General features: G+C 42.6%; 4 protein-coding genes across 5 annotated transcripts; 1 reads left to right on the forward strand and 3 right to left on the reverse strand.

The window, feature by feature from the left end:
* Positions 1 to 455: 455 nt before the first annotated feature.
* On the forward strand, positions 456 to 11,343 carry pla2g6 (phospholipase A2, group VI (cytosolic, calcium-independent)). Of its 2 annotated transcripts, XM_070828252.1 has the most exons (18): positions 456 to 504; positions 1,150 to 1,370; positions 1,890 to 2,099; positions 2,947 to 3,127; positions 3,330 to 3,517; positions 3,739 to 3,835; positions 4,211 to 4,393; positions 4,898 to 5,006; positions 6,243 to 6,359; positions 6,872 to 6,962; positions 7,090 to 7,253; positions 7,333 to 7,483; positions 7,835 to 7,971; positions 8,718 to 8,872; positions 9,016 to 9,067; positions 9,694 to 9,809; positions 10,022 to 10,095; positions 10,659 to 11,343. In XM_070828252.1, exons 2-18 carry the CDS (start codon positions 1,156 to 1,158, stop codon positions 10,801 to 10,803), a joined length of 2,385 nt encoding a protein of 794 aa, XP_070684353.1. In that variant the 5' UTR covers positions 456 to 504; positions 1,150 to 1,155; the 3' UTR covers positions 10,804 to 11,343. The 2 variants fall into 2 exon arrangements, with proteins under 2 accessions (XP_070684353.1, XP_070684354.1); XM_070828253.1 differs by lacking the exon at positions 6,243 to 6,359.
* Positions 11,344 to 12,561: 1,218 nt separating this feature from the next.
* LOC139199058 (uncharacterized) lies at positions 12,562 to 21,743 on the reverse strand. Its single transcript, XM_070828069.1, has 8 exons — positions 21,721 to 21,743; positions 21,384 to 21,617; positions 21,191 to 21,295; positions 15,322 to 15,525; positions 14,575 to 14,916; positions 13,784 to 14,129; positions 13,640 to 13,697; positions 12,562 to 13,146 (listed from the first exon to the last, which is right to left on the reverse strand). Exons 2-8 carry the CDS (start codon positions 21,565 to 21,567, stop codon positions 12,946 to 12,948), a joined length of 1,440 nt encoding a protein of 479 aa, XP_070684170.1. The 5' UTR covers positions 21,568 to 21,617; positions 21,721 to 21,743; the 3' UTR covers positions 12,562 to 12,945.
* On the reverse strand, positions 17,195 to 20,229 carry LOC139199059 (cell adhesion molecule CEACAM21-like). The gene is made up of 4 exons (XM_070828070.1): positions 19,891 to 20,229; positions 18,062 to 18,401; positions 17,914 to 17,971; positions 17,195 to 17,746 (listed from the first exon to the last, which is right to left on the reverse strand). The coding sequence occupies exons 1-4, from the start codon at positions 20,099 to 20,101 to the stop codon at positions 17,606 to 17,608; spliced, it is 750 nt and encodes a 249-aa protein (XP_070684171.1). The 5' UTR covers positions 20,102 to 20,229; the 3' UTR covers positions 17,195 to 17,605.
* A 1,321-nt stretch (positions 21,744 to 23,064) lies between the features above and the next one.
* Positions 23,065 to 26,393, reverse strand: LOC139198911 (cell adhesion molecule CEACAM1-like). The gene is made up of 7 exons (XM_070827894.1): positions 26,163 to 26,393; positions 25,947 to 26,051; positions 25,649 to 25,864; positions 24,915 to 25,250; positions 24,305 to 24,656; positions 24,163 to 24,223; positions 23,065 to 24,074 (listed from the first exon to the last, which is right to left on the reverse strand). The coding sequence occupies exons 1-7, from the start codon at positions 26,344 to 26,346 to the stop codon at positions 23,880 to 23,882; spliced, it is 1,449 nt and encodes a 482-aa protein (XP_070683995.1). The 5' UTR covers positions 26,347 to 26,393; the 3' UTR covers positions 23,065 to 23,879.
* Between the last annotated feature and the right edge of the window lie 761 nt (positions 26,394 to 27,154).

Raw genomic sequence — 27,154 nt, forward strand, 5'->3', positions numbered from 1 at the left:
GGAACGTGAATCTGAGCAGTATTTTTGTGTTACAGTTATGGGTGTTATTGATGTTTTACAATGTTTTTTAGAACCAAGGACTGATTCATAACTAAAAACTCTAAAGCTTATATATCGTATATCAAAACCCCTTTCATGTGTACTTAGGATCATCTTAATGTAGTTTGAAGTGCTTAATGTTTTAAAGTCACACTAATTATTGAGTAATTTAATGTTCAAAATTGCCTCAATGAGGTAGCTCCTGTTCTAGTAGAAAATCATTATTGATTTTAAGTGATCACTTCTCAGAAATAGTCAAATCCTCTCAAGTTGACTGACTATCAATATCAGCTAGTGGGACTTTGGACAACCAGGGCCCCGCCCCCTTTTCACCTAGCAGGGTTGAATTCCTGAGCTCTGATTGGAGCAAATCGTGTCAGTCAAGATTGGAAGCAGGTTCGGTTGCGGCGCGGCGGTTGTTGATGTAGCCGTCAGAAGTCAGTCCGGCGGAGCGGAGCTAGCAAGGTAAGCACGGACGGACGGCTTTTACTCCACCTAATGCGATTAGCCTCACTTGACAGCCAGCTAACTGTAGCATAGATACTCAAAATGTCTGGGATATGTATATTAACAGCACAAACTTAAGGGACTGTCTGCCGCTGGGTTATTTTTGTCAGCTCTGGCATCATGTGAAATTGATTCTGTGTAACTAGGAACTCGTGAGCAGCTTGAATGGAGCCACTTGTTCATCATTTCACCGAAGACCAACCTCATTTGTCAGAGTCACCAGAGGCTCTTGGAGTGTAATAGGAAGTGGGGAGCTGACAGCCAACCCGAAATGTCTACTAATATGGTAGCCCAGCTGGCACAATGATAGTATAATTTTGCTACAGCTCACAGAGAGTTGTTGTTTTTGCTAGTACACATCTACAACAAGTTAAGAGTCTCCAAGCAGCCACAGCATGTAATGTTAATATCTGGGATATTACACCTGTTGCCATTGTTGAGTCCTGCCCTGGGGATAAGATAAATCATTCATCAGTGCTGAAAACAATCCTAAAGGCTGCCAAAGAGGGCAGAGCTAAACATTTGAGGACATGCTGCCAAAAGCTGTCAAGCTAGAGATGATAGAGACTGAGGCTTCCCTGAGCTCTCTGCTCTTTGTCTCAGGTAACCATGCAGTTCCTGGGCCGGCTGTTGGACACTGTGTCCTCTGTGTCAACCCTCTTCACCAACCCCTACCGGGTCAGGGATGTGCCGCTGTCCGACTACGGTGGAGGAGGCAAAGTCCTGCTGAAGGAGGAGGGACGCATGATCCTGTACAAAAACACCCAGTGCCAGTCGTGGGACTGTCTGCTGATGTGCCCCGAGATGCCCACAGTGACTCTGAGGTCAGCTGATCGCATCATGGACAGGGAGAGGGTCATTTGTCATGTGGCATGTGTCGTTTGTAGTGAAATACAGCCACTGAAATACACACAAATATGTTTTTTAAGATGAGGATGATTCTCTGAGCTCCTGCAGATTTACTACAAGGTTACTATTAACTGCAGTACATCACTACCCAACAAATCAGCTTAACTACACAAAGCTGTTTATCTTGAATGAATCAGTACGGGGTCAGTCTTAAAAGCAGGGTGAGGCAGTGCAAGAAGTAAGAAGGTTTTACGGTTCGCCAGAAATGAAACCAAAAGTTCTTGATGGCACAGGATATTGTGCTTGCAAACGTTATGGTCCCAGCAAATCACAAAGCAGAAGGTTTTTAAGAAATGTTACATTAAATTACATTACATGTAATTACATTAAACATTTGCCACTGTTTTGCTTGTAGGTTTCTCACAGAATCTTCTAGTTCAAAGAGTTTCTGGCTCTGAAATGTGACTGTGTTGTTATTGCTCTGTGTGAACTAGGCTGTTTCAGGTGGCGTCAGAGGAGGACGCCATGAACTGGTTCCCCCAATATGCCCTCAAGCTTCGGCCCTTCTATGAGACACTTCCTCTGAAGGCTGAGACCGCCCAGCCAATCGTGGACTGCATCCGCAACCACCCGGACTGGAGCTCCGCCCACATCGCCGTGGAGACGGGCCTGAGAGAGTGTCTCAAACACAACTACGTCCAGAGGTGAGACGGAAAAGTGCCGATTTTAATTTGGCCAGAAAACTGCTCATACGTAAGGCCAAAAGATTCCAGATGTGTTTTACTAATTCCCTGCCAAAAATATTTAGTTATCAAGGATATAAAATGGAGAAAAGCATCAAGTCTTATCATGTTAGAAGCTGCAACCAGCAGAAGATTGGCATTTTTGCTTGATAAAGCACTTAAATTGTATTGCAAAATGATTATCAGAAATTGTTTATTTCCTAGCGACTGTATAAATAGTGACCAGGCTAATCATATAGTGTAGTGTATGGCTCAGACATAAGAGCTTCAGGACTAAAACTGAATGAAGAGAGGATTATAATGTGTATACCTATTCTACAGAGGGATTAATTATGAGGCAGTCACTATGAGACTACCAGCTAAATGCATGCAATGCAACAATACTATTAAGTATTTATAATTAGCTCATAACAACAGGGCTTTTAAACCCTTCTGGTGGGTTTGCACATCTTGGCTGGCTTACTCCAAATCACCTCCATCCATGTGCCATTCAACAGTGGGTTTTAATTCACTTCAGTATAGTTTGATGATCAACATAAACTACTCAAAGGCTCAATGAGGAACTGAAAGGATTTGAATCAGGAAAAGAATTGTTGAAGTGAAATCTGACTCTATGTTTCATTGAAAAGTCTGTGATCTAGGAGGCTGGAATTACAACTGAAGTCTCTGTGAGCTCAATGTGAAACTGTAATCATATGATTGGGAAACAATGGCTGCCTGGAAGGAGGGAAATGAATCAAAAGCAGCTGCATACAAAATACTATTTTAGTGGCTAAACCGTGCAAACAACCTTGTATTCTGTCTCCAGTCAGATCAATGCTCGGGATGCATCAGGTCAGACGCCGCTTCACCGGGCATGTGAGCGCGGCGACTCGGCGTGCGTGAAGGAGCTGCTGGAGGAAAGCCAGGCTCGCACAGACATCAGAGACCGCAATGGAGAGACGCCCATGCACAGCGCCGCCAAGCAGGACTCTCCCGTCGTCATCCAGGTGAGACTCATCAGGAGCGAAAGACACAGTTATGTTTCCGTCTGAATGGACTCTGATCATCACTTGTGGAACGATCTTACCACCGTGGTTTAGTGTTCTTGACCAATCATGTCTCGCTCAACTGCACAGTAACACTATTTACTCTGCTTCCTCTTCCTCCACCGTGCTGCCGTCCATCACTCCCTCCTCCCGCCTCGTTCAGGTCCTGTGCTTGCGGTTGTGCTCGGGCGTCAATGAGCTGAACAACAACGGGGAGACGCCGCTCCACGTGGCCTGCCGTCTGGGACGCGTGGAGGCCGTCAAAGCGCTGTTGGGGGGTGGAGCCAAGTGCGATGTCATTGGTGGCGCTGGCTACCCCATCCACAGCGCCATGAAGTATAGCGAGAAGGGGTGAGTAGGGGTAAAGATAGAAAGAACATTTCAACAGGGAGTAGTCACCTCTTCTCTGCTTCCACAGTGTAAAGACATAAAAAAACAGCAGAGACTTTCTAATGGGCTGCTAAAACTGTCAGCGTTAGAAATAAAACATCATGGCTTCTGCGCAGTTTGCTGAAGAGATACAAACTAATGTATAGTAAATAGTCCTCTTCTGCTTTGTGTTTGGCGGTCAGCTGCGTGGAGGAGATCCTCAAAGCGGACCCAGGCCTGCTCCAGGCTGAGGACTCTTTGTATGGAGGGACACCTCTCCACTGGGCCAAAACAGCCGAGGTAAAAAAGAAAACATCATGTCATGTTTGTGTGGTTAAACATTCATAATGAGCTGGGCTGTTTGAGTTACAGTACATGTTTGCATCCCAATAGTATACATCCAGAGAAATGAATGTGTCGAAAGGTTGACGTTACAGCAATGGATTTATGTGTCAACCAGTTGGAGCAGCTGTTACAAGACTTAAACCGGGCTCATATTTATGGAAAAGCTCCCAGCAAGTGAAAGCAGCCTGTAATTGACTTTATCTGGATGCTCTGGGCTACCAAACCAAGACATCCATGAAACGTGTCAAGAAGATTTTATGCAGACTAACTTAACATTTTATGGGATATGTGGAGCAGATGTTGAGATAAATCTCCCCCTGTCTTTTCCAGATGTGTCGTATGCTGCTGGAACATGGCTGTGCGGTGAACTACCTCAGTAAGACCGGAGAGAGCGCCCTCCATATTCTGACCAAGAAGGGGCGCTTTGAGGCGGCCATGGTGCTGCTCACCCACGGAGCGAACGCCAACCTGAAGGGCCAGAATGGAAACACAGCCCTGCACCTCGCTATGAAGGTGTGCGCCTTGCTCTTGTTTTCCACATGAAAGCAATAATCTCTTACTGATAATCCAAACCTTTGTGGAAGGCAAGGGAAATGTCAAGAAATGACTTTGGTTGCAACACAGTATTAGCAGGAGGGAAAAACACTAAAAGATTACGAATCCCAGCCAGTTTGGAAATCAGATTGCAACACACGTACGGTATAAGGATAAAGGTCACTGATCTGCTTCTCTGTAACGGCCAACATGCTCACACTACAAGATGTTATCTCGTTATCTCTTGGAAGAGTTCTTGCTGACATTTCATGAAAAGCAAATGTTCTTTTTTTTATCAGAGGTGCACAACTCAGATTTTTCTCACTTGAAAAAATGTTCTCCTGGTTCTTCTGTGCTATTCACGTCACTAAATCACAAAATTTTTGTTGTAAATGTATTTAATGTCACAGATTCAAGTTGTGTATTTCCTTTTGGCGCCATTTTGCTGTGAAAATGTTTGATCCATCTAATGTTTCTCATTAGATGGACCACATGGAGTTGATCAAAGCTCTGATTGTGTTCGGGGCTGATGTGGAGATCCACAACGACCTGGGAGAAACGCCTGGACTCATCGCTGCTCGCACCAGCAAAGGTAAGTGAGAGAGAAAAAGATGGGAAAGAGACCTTTAAACTGTGAGCAGGTGTTGTGCAGAGGTGAGGGGGAAAGGAGGTTTTTGGAGGATGAATTCGAGGAGGCAAATCAGGAATAGTTTTTAGAAGTTAATATGCTTGACCTAACAGTTCAGACTGAACGTTATTATAACATGTTAACATTTAGTCGTATTTAAATGCATGTGTTCCACTGTAGACAGTAAAGCTAGTGCATGAAAATATTTGAGTGTGTAGTGAGTGATTTACAACAAATTGTAAGCATGTTTAGTGCCTTGTCTCACGATATTAAACCCTGTTTTACAGCTCTTGCCACTAATACATCATTTTTTGACCATTTAGAAGCAGCATTAGAAATCTTTCACCATCTTTTTAAAGGACCAGTAAGCAAGATTTTACTTCCATTTTGTGTAAGATTAGAGAAAGGAAGAGTCAAAAGAGAAAGAGTTATTCAAATAAAAATAAAACTCCACTGTTCCAACATTCAGCTTCTCAACAGTAGAGAGCAGTGCTGCTAGTGGGTGACATTAGAAAATATTTGAGGTTTTACCAAAGATAATGATCCTTGCTCTCCCGTTTACTCACACACATTTATCAGTATGACATTTGCATTGGCCCTTTCAGATATGATAATATAATGATAATGTAGGCCTACCCTATGTAATAATGGGTAAATGTAGTAAATTCAGAAAGATGAGTCACTTCCTTGACACATGAACATGAAGTCTGTGGTGCAGTGTAGACAAACTCATCAGTATGATGTATGTCAGTGTTTTGGTATGAGACTGTTCCAAAAATAATTGATATTTTGTCGTTCCTAGAAGCTGATAGAAATCACTGACTAATAATGCACCCAGTAAAAAGGAAAAATATTTTGAAACTCTGCTATGATTTCTTTGAAAAGATGATGACATTGTTCCTCCTATTGCTCAAGCATATTTGTTTGCACGTAGAGATGATTGTGTATGAAGCCGCCCACTTGATGCTCTGAAGCAGCAATGGTGGCGAAAGGAGCTGCCATTTATTGATTTATTGATTCTGAAAATGCATGATGATTACTAACAGCTTGCATATGTTCTTGGTCTCTCTCTCTCTCTCTCTGTCTCCCGTTTGTCTCTCTGTCTTTATTCCTCTCTTCTTCCTGTCTGCTTTTTGTCGTGTGTGTGCATGTCTAACATGTCGGCTCGCTTGTGTGCTCGTGTTTGTGTTAACATGAAAGGTCCTAATAGAAAGATACTGCTGGACATGCTGTGTAGTGTAGGCGTCCAGCGGTGCCTCCCGCCCTCCCCCGGCAGTCCTCCACCCATCTCCACCAAGTCCAAGCCTGCAGGCATAGGTAACGCCACCACCCCTCGTCCTGCCCACCCTCTCTTTTCTTTGATTCATGGAGGCATCATGCATCATTTCTTTGTTTTTTTATATTTACTGAACATTTTACAGTGTGAACAGGTGACGGTTTCATCCAATGAAACTACATGCTGACAATGACAATGCTAGATTATGAGTTTAGCAATATTGAAGAGGCAACAACATCTGAATTGCAGTTGGTTTTAAGTCATTGTTTTGATGTATTGCCAATGACCAAAAAACAAGATACTGTGGCTGTGCTGACACTGTAATGAGAGTGACAGCAGTAGAAGTACAGTTTAATAATTTGATCCATTCTTTCACACTTCTCTTGGAAAGCTCCCGCGAATAAAGCAAATGTCATCACATGACAGTGAAGCCATATTTAGACGCTGTGACTCGTAGAGAACCCAGAGACCCCTTTCCTCTTCCATCCTTTGTGTATGAATTTGCTTCCATGCGTCGGTCCCATACCAATGGCTGCTGTAATGCTGCTGACAGGGTTTGAGGACATCATGTTTGTGGGAGCTGCAGTCACTGCAATGAGCAGAGGCACATCTGAAGTGGACGGCTTCAAAATGGAGAAAAAGAAGTGAGTAAGAAAGTTCCATTATGTTATTTGTGTTTTTATTGATGAATGTTACAGTTCTGGAGATGAAATGATTAAAAAATGTGATCAAATGATTTATTTTTTTTTTATCCTCTTCTCTCCCCTGTAGGATGGACAGTCTGCTGTGTCTGGATGGTGGAGGTATAAAAGGCCTGGTGTTGATCCAGATGTTGATCGCTCTGGAGAGAGAGGCCGGCCGACCCACCAGAGAGCTCTTCGACTGGGTGGCTGGAACAAGCACAGGGGGCATCCTGGCCCTGGCTATAATACATGGTACGTGTGCATTTCCCTTTCGTCTTCACTTGGCTTTTACAAGGTAGCGTTACGACAACGACGTGTCTTCTATTTGTAGGTAAGTCCATGGAGTATCTGCGCTGCCTGTACTTTAGGATGAAGGAGCAGGTGTTCAAGGGGTCACGGCCTTATGAATCAGCACCACTGGAGGACTTCCTGAAGAAAGAGTTTGGAGAGAACACAAAGATGACAGATGTCCGATACCCCAGGTAGCTGTTCATGTTAAGTGTCTCCACTAGGCAACAGGCAGAAGCTTACAGAGACGGCAGGAAGAATTGTCCTCCTCAGACAGACTCACCACCATTTTTCCTGTGATTCTGTTGTTGCTGTGATTGGTCAGTTTGAGAAAAATGACTTTGTCAAGTGCAGCAGCTTTGAAACTTTAAGTTTCAGCTGCTTAGAAATGTCTGCAAATGTCATTTGGCACACATGGTAGTTTTCATGTTTTAAAGAGAAGACAAACATCTCTTTTAAAAGCACATATCCTGCCTATGTTTCACCTCTAGACTTTCCCACAATTACACCTTTATCTTTCCACCTATTTATTTGTTTCTGTACAGGGTGATGGTGACTAGTGTTCTGGCAGACAGACATCCAGGCGAGCTGCACATCTTCAGGAACTATAACCCTCCCTCCGTCCACAGAGAGCCCCCGTATGCCACCACTGCCACGTTCAAGCCCCTCACCGTCCCACAAGGTGCTTCAACAAACTGCTCAAATGTTGAATTAGAGGGGTGATGCAGTGCTTTCATATTACCACTCGGTGGCATCAAAGTAAGCAGCAACCCTACATTCAGTGGCTTTATATTCTGGGATTGGGTAATCCCAACAGTAAAACAATACCAAGTTTCAGGAAATGAAACCTGAAAAGCCCATCATCATCAAAACGTGCATCTGAAGTTGTGTGACACCGCATGCCTGAACACGTCCAGTTCTGCTGTGTTGTCTGAGTGCCAGCCATGTTGTTGTTCCAGGATGGGAGGATGAGGATGTGTTGATAGTAGGATACACAGAGGAGCCACCCAGAAAGCGTAGGAAGGTGACAGATGAAGGTGTGTGTTTGTGTGAGTGAGAGACTAAAAACATTTGAAAGAAACAGGTTCACAAAGAATTCACTTTTATTTTTTCTGTCACAGTTTTTGCCCCCACAAATTCTCATTCTTCCATATTTAAAGGAATCCTTTGACACTAAAATTGGAAATTGGAAATAATCATATTTCTCAAAATGTCAAACTTTTTCTTTGAATGTGATTCCATATAAAACACATGCTTACTTTTAATAGCACAGCTGCAAAAAACATGTATCAGCCCTGACGCTTCTCAGCATGAATGAATGTGAATGTTTTGTTACCTCTAACAGTCTTTCAGTCTTGAACGCCTGGCCCAAGAAGTCAAAGTCTGTGATTGGTTGTTTTATGGCTGTCTGCCTGTCTTTTACTCCAGAACAACTTGTGTGGCGAGCTGCCCGCTCCAGTGGCGCTGCCCCCACCTACTTCCGACCAATGGGCCGCTTCCTGGATGGAGGACTGCTGGCCAACAACCCGACGCTAGACGCCATGTCAGAAATCCATCAGTACAATAAAGCCTTAAAAGCAGAGGTAGGCGACCTGACAGATGCACTCTACTTTTACTTCTCCATTACTTTCATTAAGCTCACATTCAATCGCTAACCCACATGGATTTTCATTTATTCATCTGTCTCCTCCTTATCATAACTCGCCTTAACCCTCCTCCCCCTCAGGGCCATGGGAAGGAAACCAAGAAGCTGGGTATAGTGGTGTCCCTTGGTACAGGTAAGCCAAATATTGTGTCTCAACATGGCAAATAAAACACTTCATGCTTCTTGTGAGCTTTCTTGTGATCAATTTGCATTGCAACATTGGAGAAAGAAACAAGAGTAGCTCGATTTTGAAAGTATCCAACTGAAAAATATCCCTTCAGGCTTTCCTCTGAAGCCACCTCCTCACAACACATGAACGCGCTGCCAGACTAACGTTACTGCAGGAGGAAGTCCACGACAGAAAGCTAACTTCCGCCGCCAGGCCTTCGCTTGTTCTGTACACAACTGCTGACTCTCTTAATACTCCCAACCCCTCCTCATGTTACAGTTCACCGTGTTTTCACTTTTCAACAGCAATCAAACTTCAACAAGGCTCTCAATTTCTGTGAGGAGTAAAAATGTCCTGAGAAGGAGTGTTTTCACTTTGTGAATGTATTTTATGCTTATTTAAAGGCATAACAAGCCATCTTGTCATGTGATCAAATCTAAGGTGCCAAGTAGAGCCTGAATTCACACATTTTCTTCTCAAGATGGCTGCAGCATGAATGGCACACAGGAAATAGGAAACACAGCACACTGTGAGTAACTAAACTTCTGTTTGTATACTAGCATCATATGTGTGCTCCTGTGTGTTTCCAGGTAAACCTCCTCAGGTGGTGGTGAGCTCTGTGGATGTTTTCCGACCCTCCAACCCCTTGGAGCTGGCCAAGAGCTTCGTAGGAGCCAAAGAGCTCGGCAAGATGCTGGTGGACTGCGTGAGTGCACCTGCTAGAAACTCATCATCCAGTTCTTCAGCTGAAACAACAGATTATTTCATATGAATTCATCCACTTGTCTTTTCCACTTTTCGTGGAGCCTTTTAATATTCCGGATATTTTTGACATAATAATCAATAAGAATAGGGCTTCAGAGAGTTTCTTTTTGTTTCTAATTCTGAAAACACCCCTCTGTCTCTCTGCCTGGACAGTGCACAGACTCGGACGGCTGTGCAGTGGACAGAGCCACAGCCTGGTGTGAGATGATCGACACCATCTACCACAGGTCAGCTGACTATGAGCCTGCCTTCATCCACTCTTCTACTCAAACATCTTTATCACTCCATCCCCCCCTTGGCTCACTTTTCCTCCTCTCCCATATTCTCACACACCTCCTTTGCTGTGTTTTAAACCATTAGTGCATCTTTTAAGAGACACACAGATCCGGCCTGCGAAGAGAAAACAATCTGGTGCAACAGCTGAGTTATGACACTACAGCATTAGTCAGGGTGACAAGTTGCAATTCACAGTGAGCTGTTGACACCCTCACTTAGATATAGAGATACGACTACAGCACTTGACTGCTTTAGTGTGGACAGGAAAACAACACATGCCATCAAATAAACAGTCTGATTATTCTGAGCAGTCATGTCAAGTCCAGATTAATCAGTTAATGAAACCGCTCAGCCCATAGAGCCATGCATAACACTTTATATTCAAACACAAATCTGCAGGCTTTAATATGTTTTCTTCTTTATCAGTGCTTTTTCACACTGGCATTTATCTAATTTTGCTTTATATGTTTTTTTAAAACCGTACAAATCGGGAAGTTTGTTGTCTTTTGTGCAGATTGAGTCCCCAGTTGTCTCAGGAGGTGATGCTGGATGAGGTGAGCGACGCAGTCCTGGTGGACATGCTGTGGGAAACCCAGATGTACCTGTACGAGAAGAGGGAGACCCTCCAGTCCCTGGCAAAGCTGCTACTGGACAACTGATGGCACAAGAAAATCACAGGGAGGGGCTGCGAGGTTGGGACCGTGAGAGCAGAAGGGATGGAGGGTATGAGAGCAAAGGAGAGTCCCGAGTGGTCAAAGACAAGAGTGATGGGACGAGGCACAAAGACTAGTGAGCCACGTGTCTGATTCACGACTGTAACGTCTGTGTTGGTGTGGACTTTCTTTAAGACAAACTCTTTCACGTGACGCACCCACAACGGCCTTCATGTTTAAGGCTGCAGTGGCAGAGCAGAGTAGCAAATGTGTGACACAAGACTGACAAAGAAAATTGACTTAACCTAACAATTTAAAGGCTAATCATGTAGCATCGTGTGACCTTATCACTGACTTCATCATGATTCATTAAGTTTACTGTTCGTACATGAACCAGTGAAGGAGAGTGCATACGTTTCCCACAAGGTGTAGATACATAGGAAATGAAGGAGGAAGTGGTATCAACCAAATCAGACTGAAAGTAGCACTCACTCACTGTCACTCTGAGCATGTTTAAATGTGGTTATAATAAAACTGCTTTATAACCCCCCCCCCATTCCTCCCTCTCTTCTTGCTGATTACCCAAGTACCTACAAAAGACAGTGAATATACTGACATGCTCCATAAGGCCATTTGATGAAAGAGACTCTGCAGTATACTGTAGCACGGCTCAGATGATGGCTATGATGAACCAGTGCTGCCTTGTGTGTCTGTGTGTGACCCACATTTGTACCGTTTCCTTTCTTTTTCCCCACCACACACTTTCATGCCTTCACTGTATACGTTATTTATACTGACCTTAAACACAATACTACACTTCACATCCTCCCGGTAACCTTGTTAGCACGCTGCCTCGGTCTACTGTGTAGGTGTCTTGACCACAAATTTAGCATGTGCTGTCATAACCTGACTTGAAACTAGACTTGAATTTTTAACCTACTTGAAAAACAAAGAAACAGAAGACCCATTGCTACTTGCACAACATAAACTAGGTCACAAATCATTTCCTATGTTTTTTGTATTTGGATTAATTTCTGAAGTGTATACTGGTATGGTAATAAAATATATTAATATGGACTAAACTCCTGTCCATGACTTGTTTGTTCCTTTGTTGTAGCAGCCACACTTTGGCCTAAATATTGCTTTTTATTTAAGTCAAGCTGAGTGTAATTACTTCCCTATTTGATTAACTGGTTAATGTAGCCATTAAACAATTCAGAGCACAAGATAACGGATTCAACTTCATTTAAAAAGGTTCGACAACCAAAAGTTTGATGCTGTGTTTGTAGAGTGAAGGGAGTAGATCTTGAATAAATAGATGGTTGCACCTTCATGTAAATCCAACAGGCCAAGTGTACTTCAACGAGCATTTCACTCCCAGAAACACAGAGCAGCCATGTTAGCAATTATACTGTGTGCTGACACTCATCTAAGGTTATTTAGGTGTACAGCTGCATTCAGAAACAAAACATACAAAAGTAATATTAAATATTATAATAAATAGTTAGCAATTAGTCAGTGAGACCCAGTCCAGCAGAAAACATAAAATATTACATTGGCCGGTTTCAATGGTTTTTATTGTGACGTCTAAGATATCATGAACCTGTTAGAAGCTCTATAATTGTCACGGCTAGTCAGAGGACCCAAAAAACACAAGACACAAAACACAGACCCAATTCCAAAATCTAAACAGGTTTATTTACAGTGTGTACTGACAGAACAGAAGACACCAACTAGCACAACCATAAGGGTTGTGAGGGAATTAAAATACTGAGGCTGCCACTGTCAACTGAAACCAAAAGAAAACCAAACTAAGAATTAATGGCAGAGGGCCGGTATGTAACACAACACAAAGCGGACAGCTAAGCTGCCGAGTCTCAGGGGCTTGTCTGGGCAATCAGAGCCCAGCAAGGGCATGTGGAGGCCAGAGGAGCTGGTTTGGCTGGAGTGGGCTGCAAATCCTCTTCGGCGGGACAAGAGGCTGGTCAGGGAGTTTGTAGTTGACTCAACATTCTGGCGATGAGTGGATGTCCGAACCAGTCTTAAATAGAAGGTGGATGATTAAGTGCAGGTGACCCACACAGCCGTCTCCACTCAACACACAACCACACCCAGAGAGAGGAAGAGACAGACAAAACAGGGCCGCCCCTAGACACAGGCGGGGGTCATGTTTGGTCTGAGGCTGACAACAGCGTAGGGGACGTGCTCTTGTTCTTGGGGCTGATGAGGCCTGACTGTGTAGTAGAGAGGATCTGTGAGGTTGGAAGTGAAGGGGACTCCGCTATAGTAAACATCACCCTCCTCTGTTGTTTGAGCTGGGATCTCATCGTACACGGGATCAAGGTTTAGCTGGTAAAGAGACAAAAGAAATGATATCATTTTACTGACTGATCTTCTTAGGCAAAGCAGTATAAAATGATTCCAACCAGAGCTCAGCTGGATGGGAGGGTTAGCACAACACAGCAGGTAGATCATTCAATAATAATGATTGGATTTTAGTGAGACAAAAAATATTATTTGTGAGTGAGCAGTTCTGTATGGAGCCATAGAGAGAAAAATATTTATATATTAAGGTCTACTATATGTTCTACTACATTAAGCACATGAAATACTGTCCAATGTGCACACGAATTACTTGAAACATGAACACAAATTCATTGAAATGCGCACATGAAATAAATATGTGCACAGATTAATTAAAACATCCAAATGAATTGCATCCCTTGCTCATGCAACACTATTTCATGCAATTAATGTAGAAAAACTAGACGTGTATATATATATATATATATATGGTCGAATTTTTCTAATTTAGTAAAATCATTCAAATTCTTTTCTTTACCTGCTCCGATTTGTCTGAGGTTTCAGTTCTAGGAGATCGACCGGACGTCCTCTTTCTTCTGGTTAGGGAAATGAGTGAATTAAAAAATGAATGGGTGATACAGTGTAAGTATCTGAATGTCTTTGATGGGACAACGATGCTCACCTAATGCACCAGAAGACAGCGATCGGTATTAGAACGAGAGCAGCACAGATTCCTGCAGCTGCTGCTGGTGTCCATTTTCCTGTGATACTTTGGACCGTGAGAGTTTTTTCACGAGACGTGATGTTTGGGAGAGTTTTGACAGCACAGAAGTAGTTTCCTGCATGCTGACTGCCGACTGGATCCAGAACCAGGTGTTTGTTTTGGGTCTCTTGCAGGGTCAGAGGTTGACCGTTCAAGTACCAGATGTAGTTTGTGTTGTGGGTGAGAGGACAGCTGGTACTGCAGGTCACTGTGACTCTCTGGCCTTCTGACACCACTGAAGAGGGAGTGAACTTCACTTTCAGACCTGTGAGATGGTTAGTCAGTAAATGTAGAAGAGACATGTGATCTCACAAAGGCAAAAAGACTCCTGATCTGCTACCCTGGTGTTAAGGTCTGCTTAAGGTTAAGGTCTAGTTAGTTAAGGCTAGAGACAGACCACCTTCATACTAAAAATAACCCTTATTTTCTGTTTGTATGAGCAATAATGTGAACTACGATCTTTAGTGCCAAAGTTGTAGGTGTTGTACATCCAACCACTCATCCCAACCTTAAAAACACACTAAAAAAAACAATAGACTGAATGCAGCTCTTCTAATTTTAGACAAAGTTAGTAAATTGAGTTTGATTGTTGAATAATTTGAACTGACACACTGATCACTGAAATGCTGCCCTTTCTGTGTGGTGGCTGCTGGTAGTACAGAATGTAGAGGTAAATAATTCACTTTACAAAGATATATTTAGAGAGTTACCTGTGACGACCAAAGTCACTCCAGGAAAATTAGACTGTTCCCATCCTTTGTCATTTTTCTGGAGTTTGAATATGTATCCTGCTGAGTCAGTTTCCTTCAGGTTTTTAATTCTCAGGATGTGGTGGTTCTCCTTGAGTTCTAGATACTCAATATGACCCGCAGCCTTAATTAGCTCTTCAGCCTTTTCCTTCCCACTCCACTTTATTTTATACCATAATTTCAGCTCTTCATTCTGGTTCTTGGGATGCGAGTATTGGCTTGAAATGTTCACTGAAGTACCTTGCATGGCACAGATTCTCCTGCTGACATAATGCACCCTCCAACAGTTGCCATCCTCAGCACCTGAAGCATAGATGAAATACAAGTGGCGGTTTCACTTCACTTCACTAAGTAATGAAACAGGTTCCTCTGCATATCTTCCAGCAAAACTTAACTAAAATCAGGTGCTTCTCAGGCCGCGAGCAGAGAACTTCCAGAGGACAGAAGGGACTGAAGCACACAGATTCATTCACAGCCTTTAATGGTACAAACAGACTGATGTTTCATCACTACTGTCTCTGCATCAGAGTCCTGACTTTGTCCTGAGTCCTGATATTTCAACAGGAGTAGCAAAAAGTGTCCACTGACATACATCACAGCAGGCCAAACACGGTAGTAAAATCATTCTACTTCTCACAGCCTTTTGCCCATCAAGACAAATGTCCCATTTTATAAGTTGTAACAGACCAGAAGTTGGTCCATACTCACAGACTTCAGCAGAGTGCAGATCCTCATGGCCTGTTACAGCACAGGAGAAGCTGTCAGCAGAGGTGTTGGGAACCACAAACTTATCATGCTGCCCGTCTAAGTTTCTGTTCTTATACCATACCAAGGCAGTCGGAGGACAGCTGGTGTTACAGGTCAGTCTGACATGGTCTGGTGTGGATCCAGGAGTCCTTTGAACCTGTACTTCTATTTTGAAGATGACAAATTAGACACATTTAAAAATTGATTACAGAAATGATAAGCTCAACACTTTGTTAAACCAGAAAGAGAGAATGCCTAAACCTGGTTATTGTGCTTGTAATAAAATACAAATTGGAAGAAAATATGATTTAAAAGGCATTAATGGTGTTTGTTTGTCACCGCTGGGATATGTGATGGAGCAGGGTTCATCCTCTGATGTCTGCTCATATGAACACATCCTCCCTTTAGCATAGGTCACACTGAAGCAGCTCGATGTGACAGAATCTGGACAGAAATACGGCATTTTTGCATTTTTAGTCACAGTTTTTCACAGGCTTAGTTTTTTGTTACATAAGATGCATAACGTTGTGACTCACCCACGGAGACTTCAGGGGCTCTGAGATCCTCGTAGCCTCTGACAGCACAGGAGTATGTGGCTGCCTCCTCACTGCTGACCAGCTGCTGGTACCAGGGAGACCAGTCCTGATAGAGAAACTGTCTGTTCTTGTACCAGATGTAGACTACAGGGTTTTCAGTCAGAGGACAACTGGTGTTGCACATCAGTGTTACTGTCAGTCCCTCTGTGGAAGGAATCACCTTCACCTGCAGGTCTGACATGATGGAGAATAAATGAGAGTTCACTCCTTTATGATTCCTAAATGAATAGATTAGTCATAAATTTGTGCCGACCTGCAACATCGAGCTTTATAGGGCTTTTCTGGCACTTTTCTGCTTTGCCAGTAGTTTCCCTGCAGCAGTATGATTTTGCATCGCTCTGTCTTAGATCTCTGATTGTCAGCGTGAAGTTACTCTCTGCAGACATGTTGTACGATACATGACTTTCATCCGCACAGAGCTCACTCTGCACAGGTACAGATCCATTCCAGTGCACAGTGTACCATTTCATTGTTGAAGTGGGATGTTCAGCTGAGCAGGGCAGATGCACAGATGAACCTTTTAAGGCACACATCCTGTTTGCTCCGCCATTAACCCCTTTAACAAAAGATAGCATCTGGTCAGATTCATACTTCTCATAGTGGTCATTCTCTATACCAATCGGCCAATGATAATAGTATTACACTGTAAAGGATCAAACTGATTACTGAACATCTGAATTAAACAGAATAAGTGAAATCCTTGTACTATAGCTAATATCCAACATTCTATATTGTTGCAAGTCAATTTGAAATTTCCTACAATTTGTCTGCACCTTAACTCCTACACTATGGTTTTTAGTTAATTATCACTATATTATGAGCAAAAAAAAAAAAGTCATACATACCTGACATGTACAGAATGAAACACATAAACGCACATCCAGCTTCTGTTAACAACATGACTGTTGCAGTCGTTCAGTTTCTAATCATAAAGTTGACTGTATAGATAAACAGCCGTATAACCACCTCTGTGTTCATAAAGAATATAAAGAAAATGGTCAAAATCAACAGCAGTCTTCTTACGGAGACTGAATGGACTGTTGATTAGTGTGAGGGCAGCTGACAGACAAGCTTTACTCATTTCCTTCCTCATTGCCATTGTATTAATAAGGAGACCTCTAGTGAGGGATCTCTGTAGTACAGGAGTTATTCCATGTCACATGGAAAACATATATTTTTTAATCACAACATTGTCAGAGTTGGCAGACTGGGAGCAGAGAAATGTGGAGCCGTCTGAGTTGATCTTGATCTTTTAATACACAGCAGGACATCAATGGCATAACATGTTTTTGAGAGTGTTTACAGAAAGCTTTTTAACAGTTATAGCAGTTATACATGATAAATGATTTTTGGGGATTACTCTTTCAGGTAGGCGGTTGTCAGGTGTGTGAAGGCCATTATTTGATTTGGTAGTAACAGGATGAGTGAGGAATATAATCTGTTGCTTTTCACCTGTCAATAAAACTTAATGAAGGATTTTCAGTGTTGCTCAAACTCTGTTTGTTCGTTGTGTAGAAAAAGAGTATGGATGTGCTGCACTACCTCACCTACTTCCAAGGTGCAGTGAAATAATAAAAAACACTTTCTGTTTGGCTTGCAAAATGATCTTTTGAATCTACAAACATCATACGTGGAATTCATAGCACAGTTCAAACTCTGGGCTGATGTGGTTGGACGGTGGAGTAAATGGGATCTGTCTGGGTCTTAGAGAAGTGGACTCTGCTGTACTGATGTTCTTCCTGCTCTGCTGGCTGAGCTGACAGGTTTTCATACACAGGACCAGGGTTTAGCTGATGAAAAGGCAAGACAAATAATTTCAGTTTACATCGTGGTGCACTAAACCTCTGCACTGAAAACTGGATGACTTTGTTATGGGGGCTTAGTATTTACAGTACAGTAATCAGTTGGAGACCTCATAGATACCTCATAGTGTTGATAAAGGAAAATGAATTTTTACCTGCTCCACATTGTCCGTTGCTTCTGTATTAGGAGACTGAGATGACGACCTCTTTCTTCTGGTTAGTGAAATGAATGTATACATGAATAAATGAAGCAGATCAGGTTTTGAATATCATTACCTTGAAACAGAGGACAGTGTTGCTCACCTGATCCATAAGAAGACAGCGAAGGGTATTATTACCAGAACAGCAACGGCTCCTGCAGCAGCTGCTGCTGTTCGTCTCATACTTTGGACAGTCAGAGTTTTTTCCCTCGAGATAATGTTTTTTTTGCCATTGCTGACAGCACAGACGTAGTTTCCTGCATGCTGACTGCTGACCGGGTCCAGAACCAGGTGTTTGTTTTGGGTCTCTTGCAGGGTCAGAGGTCGACCGTTCAAGCTCCAGGTGTAGGTTGTGTTGTCGGCCAGAGGGCAGCTGGTGATGCAGGTCAGTGTGACTCTCTGGCCCTCTGTCACCACTGCAGGCTGCAGCTTCACTCTGAGGCCTGAAAGATGATTTGATGTGTCAGTAAATGTAGTCAAACATAAATGAAAGGTTGTTAAACGACAAAATGTCACTCATTTTGATTTTTTCTGTTAATACAAGGTAAGAAAAGCTAAATTATTGAGACAAAGATCACTTATTACTAATGCCGGCTGGGAGAGAGAGAGGAGATGGGATGCAAACCCTGATCTCTGGTGCTAAGCCACATGCTTCATGTGCCCAACCGTCCACATTTAATCAAACTGTCTGTGCGAAGTGAGGTGACATAGCAACATCTCGCCAGGTCTGTGCCATGTTTGCTACTGTGACAGGACAATTATTTTTGAGACCGCATTACACAGACAGCCCCTCCTTCACTGTCGCCTATGAAACATCAGCCAGCCTCAGAATACTGGAAACATGCTCCAGCAGTAGTGAGTGGAGCTGAGCTGCACAAAAAGTCAGCTGTGCATGTGCACATTCTAGGAAGAAAATACAAACCAAAGAACCACTGTAGTCCAGGGGTGTCCAAACTACGGCCTGCGGGCCAACTGCGGCCCATGGTCCAATTTTCATTGGCCTGCAGGAAATTCTAAAAATGTATTGTAATACGGCCCACACACATGAAACTTGTGCTGGACTGTATTGTATTTCTTAGTCTCACCACTAGGTGGAGTAACTGTCTTGAATGAGGCAGCTTCTCTATAAAATGAGTAACTGAAGAAGAAATGTGCTACAGGTGACCCAAAATGGTGGAATGAAGGAAACGTAAGAGAGCAAGTGAGTGTAGAAAGTTTCAGACGCAGTGTGCGATGAGAACACAGCTAATAACTAATGAAGATCACTTCTGCATTACGGAGGAGCTGCTTGATGTTAGCAGTCTAAAGAGCACCACGACGGGTGAGGATGTTTTTGAAGCTGTGCCAGATGCAGTTGGCATGATGGGACTTAAATGGGACGAGCTGTGTGGAGGTATGACGGATGGGGCTCCAGCTGGGACAGGCGAGCGCAAAGGAATCTACGGTGTCCACCGAGGGGCAAGAAAGTGGAGGTAAGACTGTTGATTCAAGCACCAGGGCTCTTTCAAGCTTCCCTCTCTGATGCTGGTGCTGGGTGGGGGTGGGGGGGGGCGGAGGGTGAACACTGAAACACTGAACAAGAGCCTACAAGGCAAAGACCAACTTGTACCACAACTGATAAATGAAAGCCCACTAATGGAAAGGCTGTTTTTTTCTTGAATCATATTCAGTTATCAAGCAGAATTTACCTACATTTGACTGATTTTGCCAACTTTAATCCACTAGAGGTGAGGCGATATACATCACCTCTAGTGGATTAAAGTTAGCAGCATAGCTCACTTCTAGTGAGTGGCCCAGACCTTTGTATGTTTTTCTGTATGTGGCCCTCAGTGAAAAAAGTTTGGACACCCCTGCTGTAGTCTGTCCTTCTGGTTCCTGTTTGTAGACAATGACAGTGGTGGTATCTGCTCTGTGTTTATTCTACAGAATTACCTGTGACAACCAAAGTCACTCCAGGAAATACAGACTGTTTCCATCCTCCATATTGTTGTTGGAGTCTGAACATGTATTCTGCTGAGTCAGTTTTCTGCACATGTTTAATCCTCAGGATGTGGAGGTTCCTCGTGTTGTCATGATACTCCTCACGGCCTGCAGCCTGAAGCACCTCTTCAGCATCATCCTCATCATCACTGCCTCTCTTCATTTTATACCATACTTTAGACTTGGGCCTGTCATTGCCAGGATGGGAGTATCTACTTGAGATGTTCACTGAGGAGCCCTGCAGGGCACAGATTCTCCTGCTGACGTAATTCACACTCCAGCAACTCTTCTTCTGAGTACCTGGAATATAGATGAAAGACAAGAGGCAGTTTAAATAACTTCTTAAGTTTCTTGAGATAATATTTTAAATGGATGTCCACTTTGTAGTAGACATGTCATTAGTACCTGAACTATAGACAAGAGACTAACAATAGTGTTTTAGAGGAAACGTTGAGGCTTGAGATGGAAAATAAGACAAAAAATAAGTCTTTTCTCTGTTTTACTCTTTTGTTGATTCACAGTACGTCATGACCTGCTCCTCACATGCACCAACATGCATTCAGAATCAAAAGAATAGCTGACTGATCTCTGACTGAATTTCATTAGTGATTTGATAACAAGAAAAACAGGAAAACATAAAATAATTTTCCATACTCGTAAAAATTGATTGAATTCTAGATTGAAACAAATACTTTATTAAAAGCCAATCCATAGAACTTAATTCAGGGCAAATGCATTAAACTGATCAGAGTGTCTCTTATTTTATCTCTACCTACGATGCTGCAACATTGGTTACATCATTATATGTCTTATTGCCTTTAATGCATTTTTACAGTTTTGACACCAAACTAAGTGAAAACACCACACAGTGCGTTACGTTAATGGGCTCATACTCACAGACTTCATCAAACAGCAGGTCCTCGAAGCCTTTTACAGCGCAGGAGAAGCTTTTATCAGAGGGGAAAACTGAAAACGTGTTGGGGTTCCACCTATAGACAGTTTTAAGGTCAGTCAGAGGACAGCTGGTGGTACAGGTCAGTACCAGTGGTAGCGTAGTCCTTTGAACATGTACTTCTGTTGGAAGATGATCAATACACTTTTCATTTCATTTCAAAACTGATTTGTACAGACAGCTGGATCATGTGGTTAAATAAGTGAAAATAAAGAAACAAAACACAAACATAAGATTAAATACTGACTGAAATAGATCGCTATTGTGAAAAATAAATAGATTATAATATAGAAATGTCACCTCTGGGATATGTGATGGAGCAGGGTTTATCCTCTGATGTCTGCTTATATGAACACATCCTCCCTTTAGCATAGGTCACACTGAAGCAGCTCGATGTGACAGAATCTGGACAGAAAACAGCATTTTGTGTGTTTAGTCAGTTTTTCACAGGCTTAGTTTTTTGTTACATAAGATGCGTAATGTTGTGACTCACCCACGGAGACTTCAGGGGCTCTGAGATCCTCGTAGCCTCTGACAGCACAGGAGTATGTGGCTGCCTCCTCACTGCTGACCAGCTGCTGGTACCAGGGAGACCAGTCCTGATAGAGAAACTGTCTGTTCTTGTACCAGATGTAGGCTGCAGGGTTTTCAGTCAGAGGACAGCTGGTGCTGCACATCAGTGTTACTGTCTGTCCCTCTGTGGAAGGAATCACCTTCACCTGCAGGTCTGACATGATGGAGAATAAAATAAGATTTCTTATTCTACTAGGTTTATTAGGATTCTTAAAGTAATTCTAGCAAGAATAAATAATTACTGACAGCTATTGTACCTGAAACATTGAGCTGAATTTCACTTTGCCAGCAGTGACTTGTGTCTTCAGTCGTTTGTTTGCAGCAGTAATGTTTAGCATCACTATCTCTCAGATCATTAATTGTGAGAGGTGAGTGACTTTCAGACATGTTGTACGTTACACGATTTCCATCTGAGAAGATCTCATTTTGAGCACACGTGAGGCCATTCCTGTGCACAGTGTACCATTTCGTATTTGAAGCGGGACCTCTTGCTGAGCAGGGCAGATTCACTGACGAACCTTTTAAGGCACAGATCCTGTTTGCTCGTCCCTGAACCCCTTTAAGAGAAGATTTTATCAGAAAACATCTGGACAGATTAATAGCATTTGAAAAGCTGATTATTACAGGTCATAATCTTTAAAGCTAAATTGTCTTTTCTGTTCAATTATATAAATTCAATAACAATTCTTTTTTGCAATTTGACTCTTAGGAGCATTTTTTATAAAATGATTTTATTTTAATTATCATATAAAGGGATAAACACTCAACTTTTTTTTTTTTTTTTTTACAACTTAACTCATGCACGAAGTAGAATAACTTTGAAATACTTAAAGTTAATCATCATTCAATCAGAGGGGATAAACAATCATTCATACCTGAGATGTGCAAGATGAAACCTATAAACACACATCCAGCTTCTGCCAACAACATGGCTGCTGTAGGCCTGAAGTTTATAGTCAGAAAGTTGATTGTATAACAGCGTTAAGATTGGCTAAATTACAGCTGGTGCATCCATGAAACGTAAACCAGCAGTTTGCTTACAACCTAAACACTAATGTGAATTGTTAGTCATTGTGAGGGCAGGTAGATTGCAAACATCGAAACATCACTTCCTTCCTTTAAAGGCTAAAATTCTTAGTAAGAGGAAGAAAGAAGTGAAGCCTCTATATTCTGAGTCTTGGCAACATGCCAACCAGCATTATATGAATTTATTTATGAAAAAGATCAGTGTAACAGTTGCAGGAAGTTAGGTCACTGAAAAAGGAAGTGTTATTTTGAATGTTTATGGTTAAAAACATGTTAGGCAGAAAGCTGCACGAAGCAGCCGGCTCACTTTCCTTTAACCAGGCTGAACCAAAACAGTTTCAACAGTGATCAATTAGTGGGGTTGCAGTTAATGAGTTGATTAATGGCATATTTGCATGATTCAAAAAGCTGCCTGTGCACTAAACGCCACACAAATAGATTTGCGATCTCTGTGAGTAATCAGATGATGTAAAGCAGCTTGATGGACAGGCCAGGTGCAATTTAGTGAGGCCTGTGACAAGGAGACAGCTGTTGCATCCTGGCGTAGAGCATCGATGTATAAAGAGAACTGGAAGCAGCGTTGGAGACAGGTCTCTGTTCATTCCTATGAAAGTTGCTCAGTGGTGCATGAAGCTAATATAGGTAAACTTCCCTGCTGTAAAAATTCCTGGATCGTTGGGCCCATATGCATATTAGCATCTTGGGCCTGCTAATTTGAATGCAGAAAATGATTTCATTGTTTTGCTCTTCTAGACTTTCCAAATGTTATGTCGCACTGACTGGATCAAATTCTGATGGTGAAACGACTCACAGGGTTTTGGCTCACGAAACAATCTATCTGCTGATTTACAGACATCTCTTTTGCAGTGTAAGTCTATGAAACAAAGTCTTTTGGACGCCATGACGTCACGGGATGGACGTTGTTGTAACTTTACGGTTCGGCCACTAAGTACAAAAGGCTTCAAAGCCTGGTGCACTTCCTTGCTGCAAACTTAACCTGGTCCACAGAAGGTTCTGTCCAGAGTTCAGTCTTAAATTGGTAAAAAAAAAAAAAAATTGCCACCCTTTTTTCCCCAAGGATATGAATATGGGAAGAAATGTCAGAAATGTCTCTTAAATGTCTCAAAGCACACAACACTTTCCAACTTTATGGAGATTTATTCAGTAGATGGGAGCTGGGAAATAAAGAGCAGAGGTTCAGGACCTCTAACAAACACATAGATGGGAAAAGTAACAGGAAACACCTGAGTGCTGTCTCTGCTCTAAGCTGTTGCGGGGGGGGGGGGGGTCCTCTAGAGGGCGCCATCATCGGCATGTGAGTTTACTGTACACGTCTTCATCAGCAGGGGGGCAAAGTAGAGTCTGAATCAGATGTAATGACAGCAGATGTTCACTCAGGACTCGTGTTTTGTCTGAGGTTGACAACAGCGTAGTGCACATCCTCCTGCTGTTTGGACTGCTGCGGCGGGACGGTGGAGTAGAGAGGATCAGTCTGGTTCTTTGTGAAGTGAACTCTGCTGTAGTGAAGATCATCCTGCTCTCTTGGCTGATCTGAGAGCTCGTCATGCGCTGTACCAAGGTTTAGCTGATGTGGGCAGAAGACAAACTATCACTTCACATTAAACTGTAACAAATTTTGGTCCTCCTATGTGTGTTTTTTAGTTCATCTTTACCTGTTCAACGTTGCCTGATGTTTCAGTTGTAGGAGATTGACTGGAAGTCCTCTTTCTTCTGCTTAGTGAAATGAATAAAGATATTAATGAATAAGTCATTTCAGGTCGGGAGGTTCAGATTCAGAAGCACAGTGATGCTCACCTTATCCACAAAAACACAGCGAGGGGTATTATCACCAGGAGAAGAGCTACGCCTCCTGCTGCTGCTGCTGCTGCTGCTGTCCATTTTACTGCTTTACTTTGGACAGTGAGAGACTTTTCACAGGAGCTGATGTTGTGGGTTTTGACAGCACAGATGTAGTTTCCTGCATGCTGACTGCCGACTGGATCCAGAACCAGGTGTTTGTTTTGGGTCTCTTGCAGGTTCAGAGGTCGACCGTTCAAGTACCAGATGTAGTTTGTGTTGTGGGGCAGAGGACAGCTGGTACTGCAGGTCACTGTGACTCTCTGGCCCTCTGTCACCACTGAAGAGGGAGTGAACTTCACTTTCAGACCTATAAGATGTTTACACTGATCACTAGTTGCAGTTCATAACAAATTTTTATGTCTAAAATATGACGTGCTGCACATTGTTTTTCATTATTTGCCAAAACGTCCAGACTGTTTTAGGACAAGTGCAAAAATGGCACCGCCATGAACTAGCCAGTGTTGAGTGAAACTGAGCCAGACACTTTTCACTTTTCAGCCTTTAGTTCTCTTGTTCAGAGTGAAGTCTGCTGCATGCTGCTGGTGAGGAGCTGTGTTTTTGTTACCTGTGACCATCAGTATCACTCCAAGAGAGTCTCTCCGTCCTTTGTCCTCTTCCTGGAGGCTGAATTTGTATTCTCCTGAGTCATTCTTCTTCACATTTCCAATCCTCAGGATGTGGTGATTCTTCATGTTGTCATGATACTCCACTCGACCTGCAGCCTCAATCAGCTCTTCATCACCATCCTCACTACTTCTCTTTACTTTATACCAAAATGTATTCTTTGGCTGCTGGTTTTCAGGATGCAAATATTCAGAGGAAATGTTAACTGAGGAGCCTTCCAGGGCACAGATTCTCCTTCTGACATAGTTCACCCTCCAACAGCTCTTATCATCACGACCTGAAATATAGATGAGTCAGGACATAAGCAGCAAGAATATCTGTTTAGATATATGACTGTAAGGATTGGCAGAGTGTGTCATCAAAGAGTTCGGTCTTGTTAGTTTGTTCTTGAGGTGGTGAAAGTAAAACTAGTGAAAGAAAACTGAAAGAAAAACAAACAAAATCTTTCCAACCATGAAACAATTCGATGAAGGAGAAAATACAGAGATTTATTTTCAATAAATGACCAATAAATGAATCTGACGCAGGTGAATACCTTCGTTTAGTGGTTGCTACATAATATTTAAAGGTGTTTCTGGAATTTTGTCCTCCTCCTTCGATGTTTGAACATTACTCAAAGTATCAGAAATGTTCCAGTGCCAAGTTATATCAGACCTAAACTCATGTCATACTCACAGACTTCAACAGAGAGCAGATCCTTGTGGTCTTTTACAGCACAGGAGAAGCTTTCATCAGAGGGTTGGTAAGTAAAAAACACTGCACTCACAGTGTACGCTTGTAAATATCCACCTTGGTACCATGAAAAGGCAGTTTGGGAGTCGATGAGAGGACAGCTGGTGTGACAGGTCAGTGTGACAAAGTTGTTTCCATTACTCCTTTGAACGTGTAGTTCTGTCAGGAGATAACAGAAACATTTCCATCAGTTACTATCGCATGCTAAAGTGTATACCTTTATGAATCTAATCAGCAGAACCTGTTGGATATGTGATGGAGCAGGGTTCATCCTCTGATTTCTGCTTATATGAACACATCCTCCCTTTGGCATAGGTCACACTGAAGCAGCTCGATGTGACAGAATCTGGACAAAAGCATAGGATTTAGCATTTTTGTCAAGTTTCAGATGAATGTTTGAGCTTTTGTTCAAAGTATAACATGTTAGGCGGGCAAGAGGTTTCTTAACGTGACTCACCCACGGAGACTTCAGGGGCTGTGAGATCCTCGCGGCCTCTGATAGCACAGGAGTATGTGGCTGCCTCCTCACTGCTGACCAGCTGCTGGTACCAGGGAGACCAGTCCTGATAGAGAAACTGTCTGTTCTTGTACCAGATGTAGGCTGCAGGGTTTTCAGTCAGAGGACAGCTGGTGCTGCACATCAGTGTTACTGTCTGTCCCTCTGTGGAAGGAATCACCTTCACCTGCAGGTCTGAGATTGTGATGTGTGAAGTTTTATTCATATACTGATGTCTGTCAAGTTAAAATAAAGATTGTCTGACAGCCACTGTACCTGTAACATGGAGTTCAGTGCCAATTAACCCACAGTGTTTTGTGTCTTTTGGATTCTTTATGCAGCAGTAAACATTAGCATCACTCACTCTCAGGTCATTGATTGTTAGAGTTGGATGACGTTCTGCAGACATGTTGTACGTTACACGATTTCCATCTGAAAGGATCTCATCCTGAATGAATGTGAATCCATTCCAGTGTTCAGTGTACCATTTAATGGTTGAAGTGAGATCTCTAGCTGAGCAGGGCAGATCCACTGATGAACCTTTAAGGGCACAGATCCTGTTTGCTCGTCCCTGAACCCCTTCAAGAGAAGATTATATTAGAAAACATCTGGACAGATTTGAAGGGCTGATTAAAACTCATAATCATGAGCGCTAAATTGTCTTCTATTAAGAAATCAATTCTCAATTTAGTTTTTAGTCATTTTATTCTGGTAGTAAGTCAACTTTTTTCTTTTTTTTACAACTTAACTCATGCACTAAGTAGAATACTTTTGAAAGTTAATCATCATTCAATCAGAGGGGGTAAACAATCATTCCTACCTGAGATGTGCAGGATGAAACCCATAAACACACATCCAGCTTCTGCCAACAGCATGGCTGCTGTAGTCCTTAAGTTTGTAGTCAGAAAGGTGATTGTATTAAAGTGTTTCCATTGGCCTCCTCTCAACAGCTG

This window comes from Pempheris klunzingeri, chromosome 3 (genome assembly GCF_042242105.1).
Source record: "Pempheris klunzingeri isolate RE-2024b chromosome 3, fPemKlu1.hap1, whole genome shotgun sequence".
NCBI classification, from domain to species: Eukaryota; Metazoa; Chordata; class Actinopteri; order Acropomatiformes; family Pempheridae; genus Pempheris; species Pempheris klunzingeri.

Excerpts from the sequence above, each read along its gene's own strand:
- pla2g6 (XM_070828252.1), top strand. The coding sequence starts at position 1,156 with ATGCAGTTCCTGGGCCGGCTGTTGGACACTGTGTCCTCTGTGTCAACC. Across the intron at positions 7,972-8,717 it reads GCCCCTCACCGTCCCACAAG|AACAACTTGTGTGGCGAGCT; the intron begins GTGCTTCAACAA and ends CTTTTACTCCAG. Across the intron at positions 8,873-9,015 it reads ATAAAGCCTTAAAAGCAGAG|GGCCATGGGAAGGAAACCAA; the intron begins GTAGGCGACCTG and ends CCTCCCCCTCAG.
- LOC139199059 (XM_070828070.1), bottom strand. The coding sequence starts at position 20,101 with ATGAAGAGAGGCAGTGATGATGAGGATGATGCTGAAGAGGTGCTTCAG. Across the intron at positions 17,972-18,061 it reads GCTGTCTTCTTATGGATCAG|AAGAAAGAGGTCGTCATCTC; the intron begins GTGAGCAACACT and ends TTCACTAACCAG. Across the intron at positions 17,747-17,913 it reads CAACGGACAATGTGGAGCAG|CTAAACCCTGGTCCTGTGTA; the intron begins GTAAAAATTCAT and ends CCTTTTCATCAG.
- LOC139199058 (XM_070828069.1), bottom strand. The coding sequence starts at position 21,567 with ATGTGCAGCACCAGCTGTCCTCTGACTGAAAACCCTGCAGCCTACATC. Across the intron at positions 15,526-21,190 it reads CTCCATCACATATCCCAGAG|AAGTACAGGTTCAAAGGACT; the intron begins GTGACATTTCTA and ends TCTTCAAAATAG. Across the intron at positions 14,917-15,321 it reads TCTGCACTCTGCTGAAGTCT|GTGCTGAGGATGGCAACTGT; the intron begins GTGAGTATGGAC and ends TCTATGCTTCAG.
- LOC139198911 (XM_070827894.1), bottom strand. The coding sequence starts at position 26,346 with ATGTGCAGCACCAGCTGTCCTCTGACTGAAAACCCTGCAGCCTACATC. Across the intron at positions 25,865-25,946 it reads CTCCATCACATATCCAACAG|AACTACACGTTCAAAGGAGT; the intron begins GTTCTGCTGATT and ends ATCTCCTGACAG. Across the intron at positions 24,657-24,914 it reads AGTGATACTGATGGTCACAG|GTCTGAAAGTGAAGTTCACT; the intron begins GTAACAAAAACA and ends AACATCTTATAG.